The 12,548-nt window shown below is 31.7% G+C and overlaps 1 protein-coding gene across 4 annotated transcripts in view; it reads right to left on the reverse strand.

Annotated features, from left to right (window-relative positions):
• LOC126823370 (solute carrier organic anion transporter family member 4A1) overlaps positions 1 to 12,548 on the reverse strand; it is a 112,510-nt gene that overhangs the window by 31,703 nt on the left and 68,259 nt on the right. The window contains exon 1 of one of the 4 annotated variants that reach the window (XM_050552174.2): positions 8,637 to 8,978. The exons of the other annotated variants lie outside the window; for them this stretch is intronic. Within the exon in view, the coding sequence (XP_050408131.1) occupies positions 8,637 to 8,963 (327 nt within the window). The 5' untranslated portion in view covers positions 8,964 to 8,978. Of the gene's footprint in view, positions 1 to 8,636; positions 8,979 to 12,548 lie in introns of those variants that run through there. 4 annotated transcript variants of the gene reach the window in all.

The raw sequence follows: 12,548 nt of genomic DNA on the forward strand, positions 1-12,548 counted from the left end.
AAGTACATGATTTTATTTTTGACCTTAACATTTCCCAATGCTGGTTCTTATATATTTCTCTCTATAACTCTATTCACCCACTTACTAAAATATTTGTAAAACATATTCTGAACGCAATATTGCATTTGCCTTTTAACACCAATACTTTAATTGTTACAAATTTGTTATTTTTCTCAACAAAATGCAGTTCAAAATGACTATTCATCTCATTTTTTGTATATTTTTCATACTAAAAGCAAATTTTAGTCAAAAAGCTTCCTGCTGAAAGATGACAAAGTGTTTTCTTTTATTACTTAATAATCTATTCTTGTAATTTTGAAAAGCAGTTTGAAGTCCCTAAAGCAGCATTTAACTTTAATATGCAGGTCTGTACACAGCTGTAATGAAAAAATTTGAACTACTAGCTACTGAGTTTCTTTTTTAAAACTTCTCTAACTTCAAGCAATTTATAGATCCATTATCCACAGGGCTCTAATTCAATAATCTAAAGAACTTTGAAAATACTATATTTCGTTTCCTTTTTTTATATTTTCGATGGCCTACACTACATGAAGATCTGTTATAGTGGGAGTTCACGTCAGGGATCAAACGAGCGACTTTTGGCCGTATGACGTCAGACATTGGTTAATCAATCAGCGTTGACGTTTCTAGTGTTTTACCCACAGTTCCGTGCATCAATAGGCCAAGAACTCGCCATAACAGACCATTTCATTGGCTAATCCCTCACATCATTAAGAACACGTCAATGATAACAACTCTTCCAGATCCTAGTGTAGTAAAACAAAATTTTGAGCTTTAAAAAAACAAATGAAATAGGATCTGTGCTCTAATCAGATTGGTTCTCCTGCAGCCAATCAAAGAGATGTATAACTAAAATATTTGGGCATGTATACAAATCCCAAATCGATACATTTAAAAAGATAAAATTGTGGTCTACTGCAGCCCAAATGTAATTTTTTTGTTAAATTTCTTGATTTAAAAAACAATATTTTAAAAAAGCACATCTTATCAGTAATCTTATTAGTAACTAGCTAGGAAAAATGTCTAGGGGTCTCCACAAATCATGATTAAATTCAGATAAAGATTTGGCTGATATGGTGATAAAACAGTTTTAAAATGATTATCTAAAACCTGTTAAACATTCATCTTCATTAAGTGCAGTTTTTTTCTACGTTTTACATTTTTTCAAATCATTTTATATGTCCTCACCTATAGATATATCACCTTAAATTCAATGGCAAGAAAACCTAAAAACTTTGGCAGAAATATACCCTTGAATGTATCAAGTAAGAAGAAGAACCATATGTTCCTTTTGTTTTTCATATCAACAATTGAAACTTTGATTGTTTACCCCCTTTTTTATTCCATTACACTAATACTAGTATACCCTAGGAGAACATTTGTGTACCAGCTATTAGCAAGTTTGAATTTTACAGCTTGCTTTGGATGACAATATCATACCATGTCATGTTTAACTGAAATGAAATGGGGTTTAACGTCCTACTGTTCTGCTCCTTGATCACAATTTTTTGATACTTAAGTTATTGTCTTTGATCGATTTCTAAAATCTTGTGGATGTTTGTGAGGCTAATAAAGTTATAGGAATAGGATCGCATGCCTAATTCTGTAAATGAAATGAAATGGGGGTTTAACGTCCTACTGTTCTGTTCCGACTGGGCTAATGAAGACGGGCATTTGCCATACAGTGTGATATTAAATTCCAACTGCCAAGGGATCTTATACATGCACACCAATGTATACACGGGTACTTGTTTTTTTGTCCCATCTGAACAACTAGACAGCTGTCCTTGTCAAGCCCTCCGTCCGGCACAACTGAAATGAGGCTTAGCATCCTACTGATTATCTGAATCTAACCTTGATATTAAGCCTTGACATTTACTATATCCATAAAGTTAATTTTGTTTGAATGAAGTACAACCATATCTAAAAAATACTATTTAATACGGTTCTGAAAACAGAAGACATCTAGGATTACTATATCATCTGACAGACTAAGATTGTAACCATCTTATTATGAGACAAAATTCTGTTGCTAAAGTTGACAAAGGTTTCCTGTTAACATAATGTACCAATAACGCATGTTTACAACAATTCCTGATATGTATAACGATTTCATTACAGCATATTTGCGACAACCTTTGATAACAGACGTGTAGACGACAATACCCATATAAAAAGAAAAAAAACACAACACACAACAAAAGAAATCAACATGGGGATAACTCATAAAGAAAGAAAAAAATAACAATATGTGGAAAAAAAGACTAAATCAAACACTTTCTAAATGTCACAAAACTTACGAAAAGTGGAAAATTATGCGTGAACAGCAAACAAAGGTCCTTAGACATTTCATGTTTTTTTAAATTATTGTATCCATATGATCGAAAACAATGGTTACGATGTTTGTAACGAGAGATTCAAAAATGTTAGCAGATGTCAACAAAGATTTCAAGTTTCTTTTGAAATATTTTTTGTTATCATTGAATGGTAACTGTTACATTTTTTTTTTTGTGGAACGATTTTGAAATATGCAGAATTATTCATACACCTTGAAGTGTTGCAGTTTATAAATCTAGACTCTACACTATTGTGTAAAAAATCAATTTAGTGCTTTATATTTCTATGTTACAGTATATAGCTGCAGTTTGTTGGACTATGAAATCCCTTGTTAAAGATACATCATTCAAGAGCTAATTTGCATATTGTAGGCCTTCCTTAAATGTTATATAAATTAATAATTAGACATTTATCATTAACATAAGACCGTAATTACGTCTCTATGCCAACAGACTTATGTAAAATGCTGACGTATGTTGAATAATTGAATAAAATATTTATCAATTCTGGAAAGGAAAATTTGCATGTACACATGTGACGGCATTATAGTCTCAAATAGATATGGATGGCGTCCTCTCCCAACACAGAAATGAGAAAAAGTGTTTCCTCATTGCTATAATTCATCCCTTGATTATTATTAATATTTTTGACACTTTCGGTAACACTAAAACAGCATGACACCGCCATTTTTCCAGGAATGTGACTTACTGTGTACTGCGCATGTCCAAAGCGAGCTGGAGCCGCTTTTTTTTTTTTAAGCCAACTGGATCAGATGGCCAAGATGAACCAGTTTAAAATAAAAAGCCTTCTCGTAGACAGGTCGCAGGCTAGGGTTTTTAAACTGGTTTATTTGCCCCACCTTTGCGTTTAGACAAGAAAGTAAAACCAGTTGAAATTAAGCGTCTGAACAGGCTATAAATATACCAGTACTGTGGTTACAATAATAACCAATCAATACACACATCAAAACTACAAACAGTGATTACATGGCTCAGAATAAAGTAATTCGAATGAAATTTCAATATATTCATTTTGCATTATCTATTGTTGAACTATTATAGTAAGAACAACCAGTTCTTTATCTAAATCTTACATAATGTTTTAAATCAAAAGCCTAGATGAGTGTCAATCGTAACTATAATACATATATGCTTGCGCATAGGGATCTTTAGCAGTGGGAGGAAACCGGAGAACCCGGAGAAAACCCATAAGGTCGGACAGGCGACCCAGCTCCTTGTCAGGTACACAGGGAATCGAAATCACGCCATTTGACTTAATGACAAGACCTTATGATACAGCATACACATGCTTACCATTCAGCCATCCACCCCCCCCCCCCTCCGAAATAGTGGTAGATTATTGATCCATAAAATGAAATGGGGTTTAACATCCTACTGTTCTCTAGAAATCAGGCTAAAGAAGACATACATACAATACACCATGCAGTGCTATGAGGGTATTTTTGCATTGATAGTGGTGTATATCCACCAGGACTTCTATCCTGCACCACTTACAAGGGGGAACCATGCTGAAAGATTCTGAGAAACTTACAGGGCCAACACTGGGATCAAACATAGGACCTCCCAGACTAGTGAACCAGCACCTTACTAACTCCCTTGATCCATATGTAATTAATTTAATGAATACATCATTTTTTTATTTATTTTATTGTAATCATAGCTAAATATGAAAGACAGAAGGGTCCTAAAGAAATGTGAAGAACTGGGCCACTTCATATAACATTCGACCTGGATGAAAAGTTTTAAGTGCCCTGTCATTTGTAAACAAGAGCATAGTTTTTTGCCCCATCTGAACAAGAATTAAAATAAAGATCTTTATCAGAGTTAACCTTTAAAATAATTTCAACAAATCAATAGATATTTTAAATTTTCCCGTAGGGTACACAAGTCGGGCTATCTTTATAATGATTTAAACAATATCTTATTCAGATGAGTAAATATACTGTCATCAATAATGTAAGGATTCAAAAACAAGCCACAGGCTTTTCTAAATGCGTCTAGTTATGATCAATAAAACTGAAGAATTTTAATATCATCAAAATTAATTGCATGCTCTGACGTCAAAAATCAAAAAAAAAAATTCTATCTTTTTTCTTAATTCATCTGCTGAAACTGGAATATATTATTAACATCAAAACTCATTAATTGTTAAGGATTTTATCATACTAACAAAAATACCTATTGACGTCAAAGGATTGAAAAGTTTTCTAAATTTATAGGATTGTATTGCTGCCAAAATCTTATAACTGTTGAGTTGAAAGCATTATAAAATCATTCTATTTTCGGTTACATCCTCGTAATGGATTCAGAATGGTTTAATTAATTCCTTAATTCAAAGATACTGTTTTGATGAGGAAATGTCTAATAATTAAAATACCAAAATAAATTGGCAGAATTGTTTGTTTATAAGGCGATAATTTAAATCTTTATTTAACAGACAACATGTGAAAGATGTGGGAGGCAGACAAAAGATTAACCCTATAAAACTCCATAATATTGGACTATTATTCAAAAAATACAGAGAGACACAGAAATGTGGTTTACTATCTATTCAGCACAAAGTTATTAAGGAATTAACATATGGTACATCTTTATTTCAATAACTTATGTGCACATACATGTAGGCGTCTCTAACAGTGGGCTGAAACCAGGGAACAAAAGCATGTCACTTGACTCAATAACATTGAGTCAGAACACTTGATCACTCAAACCAGCCCCCGAAACTAGGGTAACAGAATTATTTTTTCTTCCTTTATAATATATTTTAGTCCAAAATATCTGTTTACGGAGCCATCTTTCATGGTTACATGGGTGTTGACAGCCAGGAGAGTCAGGATAATAAAGCACTGGTCTTTTTTCACCTTTTATAATACATATGACGTTTATGTTGGAATTTGTATCAAAAATAATACCCTCTATCGATATGTGCTGATATGTGGTAGGTTTAGTATTTAGTGCACAACTTGGGTAGCTGGGTCATGAGGAGGTCCTTAGAAAGGTAAAATTTTTCAAAAGATTCAAAGATAAATAATACCATCATGGAAACTGTTTAAAATCAACTAAACAGTTATCAAAACCAAGGAAGTTCCACACACAATGGCAATGTAACAAAATTAAATGCAGCCCAGCTTCAAACAAAATATTTCTTTTTGGCAACCCCCAAAAAAGCAACATGTGTACAATTACCCCTTTAAAGTACATGACACCTTTTAACAATACATCACGATTGATCAGATCAAACAAACTCTGTGGTAAAGATGGCGGACACTGACGTAATCATATACATATTGAACCATGTGAAAGGTGTTGTTAATATTCTGGACACCTTTTGAGCATTTCTATAAAATGTGCAACCTCAGAGTCAAGATGGCAGCTGTATGGTGGCAACTTAAATGTCTGCACCTGAATAAGCTAAATTGCTACAAATATCCAGAAGGTTTCATATGGAGATTTTATAGGATCATTAAAAGTGAAATGAGTTTAAAATAATACAAATATTGAACACAAAGTTCAAAACCTTCTTTGGGGAAAGTTTATATGTTTGTGATTTTAAACTTTTTCCCTTGAATAAATGTCACAGAAGACAAAAAAAACCCAAGAATTTGGCCATGTCTGTGTATAGACCTAAGAATACCATCATGTTCAAATATTGTAAAACTGTACAAGATTAATATTATATATTTTGTCATTATGTGTGGAGAATTTTCATATACTACTTGTCTATATAGACCTAATGATACCATAAAAAAACCTTTAAAACCACATCCCCGAGATACCATGATTGTAATTATCATTATTTATACTTCACTCAAGCTGTATGTGGTATCTGGGCACTAAATGTGGAACGTTATAAGGTGTAACATCCTACAGTGTTCAATTACTGGAAACTATTCCCAGTCACTGAAGGTCCAATAACTATATATGCTAGTACCATCTGCAGATAATTACCCTCCACTTGCCAAGTATAAATTTAGCAATTATTTAAATACATATTTTGGTATGGTCCAATTACTATTAATTCGGCAGTAAAAACATTTCTCTTAGAAACGAAATCAGGCATTTGAGTTCGCATAACATTTATTTTTGGCTTTTGAACATAGAGACCTAAACATTTACAAAACTTACTTTGCATGGCACTTGTATCCAAAAGCTAACTTTCCCTTTTATTTTGATATAAGCAAATCTGCCAAAAAGGCAAGCTTTATACAGCTTTGAGGCAGCAGATGGCTAATGATCATTTTACTCATTTAAATTTAACAACAATAAATGTTCTTATAGATAATAATGTAATATAAACAATACAAATAACATTGCTTCATGCCATCTTGAACTCAATGTTCATGGGTCGAAATAAATATTATTCTGGTGTCCGCTAATAATCTTAGACGAATGTAAGTCGGTGGCATTTATAAGCTAAGAAAATATTTAGATGGCCATAAAATTGATCAATTTGAATAAATTTTGGACTGGTATGCTTTTTAATATGACTACATTTGATTGCGTATTCTGAAAGTCTACATTTGCCTTTTAGTCTGCAATATACAGCCTTTAAGTTTTAAGTATATTTTTTCTCCATTATGGATGATTACTAAAAGGCCCGAACATATTTTATAAAAATAGTATAATGCAGCAAATCTTTTTACAAAAGTTAAGTCACCGGTGCTTGCCATTACCAATGTGTTAACTATTATCATAGGTGTTAAATTGCCCGCTGAACACCTGTATTATCTTAATTTCTATCTAAAAGGTAAATGTATTGTTTTTGGCAGGTAATTTGGTTGTCAAAAGGTCCATGGGTCATATGTCACGATCTTATATCTTCTAATTCCTTGTTATGTAATGTTACCCAACATGTCGTACATTAAAAGATTTTTAAGAGGTTTTTAAATCCTTTTGGGCAAGTGATATATGAATTATACATCTAATGGATATTTGAAAAGTTTATCAGACAAAATGTTTTTGCAACAAGTTTGAGTTCCGAGGATCTGATCAAATATATTTGGCACACAGTGCCAAAAATGTTGAATTAAGTTTTACTTTAATGTTGAGAAATTAACTCCTGAAACTGGCCAATAATGGATCCAATAAGCTGAATGCATAAATTCTCACTCTTTATGGAACAGTTGATACCACTTCCCATATTTCCATAACCTGGACACTCAAAAAATGGCTAATTCTTTTTATATGAAAATACTGATATTGAATGAATCAAAATACTCAAAGAGATAGATATTATTAAAATCCCTTGATCTATATACTAATTAGTAAGTGCAGGAGGACCACACCACACATAAATAATTACCCAATACAAACAGGTTTGTGGAGGGCCATGTCTTGTTTATTTTTTCTTCTTCTATTCTTGCTTTGGTCAGGAATAACTTTTGTTATTACCCTCTGGTCTATCCATAATATCAACCTATATATTTACATAGATTTGTGTTATAATGTTAGTCATATTGACTGCCCCACCAAACAACTGCTACCATCCCACACTCTGTTTAAACAGTTTGTCCAAGAATGTACCACTTTATTCCAATAAGGTTGTTTTGGGATAATAAATCTGGACAACATTTTTGCAAACTCTCCCAACCTAAACCTGCAGAATAAATCCTCAGATATACCGCTCTTGTTTCATGATATAGTTTATACTTTCTTTATCACAAAGACCTAGGCGTCAAAAGAAATGTTGTTAAATGACACAATTTGTCTTCAATGTGTCTGGAGTTACTTCTGATCGAGTAATATTTAGAAGAGCAAAAGGGAAGATAAATAAAACAATGAGTTAAAATAGAAACCAAATGTTTTCTAATAAACAGATGCATGACAAGATATATTGACACAATTTTTTAAACATGTAAAGTGATTGGAAGGATTGCCTCAAGCCTATAGTTCCTGAAAACATATCTGTATAGATATATATGTATATATGTCTGGGGAATAATGACTTCTTTCAAATATTCTTTTATCTATGCTATTTTCAAAAACAGTTTTGTCTGAAATTGTTACTGAAAATATTATTTGTTTAACAATATGGTTTCAATTCAGATTTGATTTTTTTTTTTGTGGGGGGGGGGGGGGGGGTAATAACAAAATACTATAAATTTAATTCTGTTTATAATGTTTAGTCATTCTTTAAAAATGACCTATTTCTTGGCATTTTAATTCAGTGGTACAGTTTTTTCTCAAATCAGAGACCTTTCCTAAAAATGTTTAAAAAAAAAACATCTTGATGTCAAATCTTTAATTAAATCAACGTACCTGAATCAGACTAAAAGCACATAGCGCCACCAGAAAAATCTTTATATTTAGACATTTTTGACAGCATAGTGGAGATATTGGACCCCATTTGCATTGTAAATGGTCCTCATTATCGTCTTTCAGATCTGCTAATACCACTACCGGTTTTCCATTGTCAATATTGTCTTTTGAAGAACCAACACCTCGATTATGAATACCATTTTGCAGTCCATTGTCTTTGTGCGAGCTTTCATTGGCAACTGGATCAGATTCATCTTTTACAAAAGCATTATTAGCGATGCCTATTTCCTCAGAATTAGGTGTGTACTTTATGGGTTCGACAGACATTTTGGAAGATTTTTACTTAAGAGTGAGTCTCCATTTTGAACGCTGTTTACGAAGTGAAATTCTATCCTCCAAAACACACTCACCCAATAATATTTTAACATGCACACAAAAGATTATACAATGATATATGTATATAGAATCTTTAATTTCCGTTAGTCATATAATATTCTGAAAGTTAAAAGAATGATCATAAAATAATAAAAATATAATATCAATGAGACTGAATCATTACATCATTAGTTTAAATATTTTTGACAATCTTCTTTCAATTTTCAAGATGAGATCTTGTGCATACTACTGGCAACACATTACAGATCTTGACAGTTTGAACTCAATATAAAAGTAAGCCGTAGCGCCGCCGTCAGGGCAAAATTTCCTTTATAGCACACTGACCGTCTTCATTAGTCCAGTTGGTACAGAAAGGTAAGATGCTATACACGATTTCATTTCATTTCTTTTCAATTTGAAATTCTTATGTCCTACCAAAAGCAAGAAGTATAAAATTTGAAATATTGTAAAGCATAAACTTTATCCATCATGAAATTATTGTGTTTAAAATCACAATTTTGGGCTGAATGGCTTCTTAGAATTTTGACTTCTTTGAATGTGAACAAAAGCGATCTAGCAAGTAAATAGTGCATCATTATTATCTTAACTAGATGAACCATGATTAGCATCATTCATTGATGATTATTTTATTGCTTTTCCACAAAGATAACGTAACAATCATAACCAAATAAGAACTACTAAATACAAATGAATAATGTGTTATAAAATGGTAGCTCCGAATTATCTTTGTCGTTTTTTTCCGACAAGTATTTTTTCTAACAACCCATGGAATTCCGACCACATTAAACAAATTAAATGTAAAACTAAATAATTATAAAAAAAAATTTTTTTTGCCTCCTACTAAACTGTATCAAACTTGAATCCCTCAAATGAACAAACTGTTTTTCAATGGTGAACAACAATTTCAAATTATCCATTGCAAGCTGCATAATATGGATTTATTTATTTAGTGATTTAAACTAATTTATTTGTACCATAACTAAAATATTGTAATTATTAGCTTTGTCTATATCATATTTTACTTGAAATGGTACATATACACCCTACCCACAAGGAAGCAAATTAATATAAGCCTACTTGATTTGTTTCTGTATCCTATTCTTAATGCCTTTAAATTGTACAATATTTTCGAAATAAATAATGTTAAAACCAAATAAAAACAAAAACAAACCAATGCTGAAAAAAACATTTAAACAAATAAATCCATTTCAAAGCTTTTTCTCCTAAATAACAATGATGAGTCTTCAAAACCATGATCAACAGATGAAACAATCAACTTCCATAAACTAAACTGTTTCAATGGCATTTAGTAATTGAACTAGAGTATACAGGTCACAATTCTATGGAATACAATTACTGCTTTTTACTGAGCAACGTTTCGACTAGGCTTCTCTAGTCATTATCAAGCTATGATAAAAAATGAAAATATAACAGGACAATATATACATGTACACAACAATGCTTAGTTAATGCTGACAAACCAGGGATCTCCCTTAATTACGTGTACCTAAAGGTAATCCATCCATCTTATACATTGTAATGATAAAATGACATCCAAATATATTAAGTCATCACTTCTCTGTAAGTAATATCCTTTTAGCAAAGACATCTGTGATAAACATAATTCATTCAATACCAAAGGCATGTCTGATTATATTATTGCATTCATTATCAACTCATAAACAAATAAATATTGATTTTTATAGACTTCCATGTATCACCAATTAACACAAAAAAGTATGAAGCTATAAGCAACTTGTGAAAACAACTGTTAATATTGATTGATAATTCAAGATAAACTGACATGAATATTAGATGCAACATAATTACAAATAAAACTAACAATATCAACGCTTATCATAATAAATATGTATAAGATCTCTGAGGGGAATGAACATTTTCCTTTGATGATTGTTCTTTTAAATGCCTGCTTAAAATTTTATTCCATTTTTACTTCATTTATCTTAATTTACTCCAATTGGTACCTGAATCTTTGCTTTAAATAGCTTTAACACATTCCTTTGACTGGGTGAATGTTGTGTTAAAATGAAACCCTTTTGGGTCTCATATGTTACCTTGTGCGAAACATTTTATGGCCTTGTTATATAAGTAATAATTCATCTCACCTTATTATGCCACACTTAACCTACATTTTGAGATTTGTGTTTATATACATCTTTATACATTAGCTGTACATTTTTAAAAACTAGTATCATCTCTTAATATTTGTCTAGTTTTCTATGTTTAACATTATATAACCTCACACAATGGCAGTTGAGTACCATAACCAGGATTCTGTATTATGTTGTACCCATATAATGTACGAGTATATTCTCTAAATGTTATACTGTTTGATATATATTATACTTGGGTACAATTTTAACATTTATCTTGCTTTTTAATTCAAAATGATTCTAAATCTCTCTTTTCAACTTTGGTTGCTTAGAATTTTATACAAATGTATAGACTTCCATAATTACATGGAGTGACATGCATTTGCCATACATTATAAGACCCCACTTTTCTGATAGTATCTGGGATCACCTGTGATTCATACATTTAGTAAATTTATATGGAAAATTCGGTTGGATCCTGGAGATGTGACAGTTTAATGATAAGGCCTATATAGTATATCAGTTCTATTAAAGGCTCAATACCACTCTTGTTGTAACTGAATAATATGTCCCAATCTTTATTCTGGTCAACAAATTGTACTATTTTACAATATTCCAATTAATTGATGATACAAATTTCATCTTAACACACCTAATTTAAAAAATTGGAAAAATTCAACTAAATGATTTGAAAAGCCCGACGTAAAGCTTTTCAAATGTGACTTGGATTTAAAAATATTTTTGAACCCTTTGGACAAGTAAAATAGGATTTAATGGATAATTTACACAACAGGTAGAACACTAACACATCTAGTACCTAGAATAAGGCTATTTTTTATTTTCTGAAACTGTCAAGCCAGCAAGAGTGTTATTGTCCCTTTAAGGTCTTGGGATTCAGATTCAGTTATGTTCTGAAACAATCTTATTAAAATACAGATCTATATTTCGTTTCATTTTTTTTATACTTTCGATGGCCTACACTACATGAAGATCTGACCAGTTGTAGTGGTAGGTCGCGTCAGAGGTCATACGAGCGGCTTTTGATCCTATGACGTCAGACATTTGATCAACCAATCAGCATAGATGTGTCTAGTGGATTACCCACAGTTCCGTGTACCACACGCCAAAAGCTTGCTGTAACAGACTGTTTCATTGGCTAAACCCTCACATCATCCAGAACACGTCAATGATAAGAACTCTTCCAGATCCTAGTGTAGTAAAGACAAGTAAAACTAAATTTTGAACTATAAAAAATGAAACGATATAGGATCTGTGTTTTAATCAGATTGGTTCTGAAAGCATAACTTCTATATTCTATAATAAAGGATATATGCTAAGTCATACTACTTTTATAGATAAGATTCCTTGTATCAAAACATCCATTGAGGACAACATATAATAC

The sequence above is a fragment of the Patella vulgata genome, chromosome 1 (genome assembly GCF_932274485.2).
Source record: "Patella vulgata chromosome 1, xgPatVulg1.2, whole genome shotgun sequence".
Classification (NCBI taxonomy): Eukaryota; Metazoa; Mollusca; class Gastropoda; family Patellidae; genus Patella; species Patella vulgata.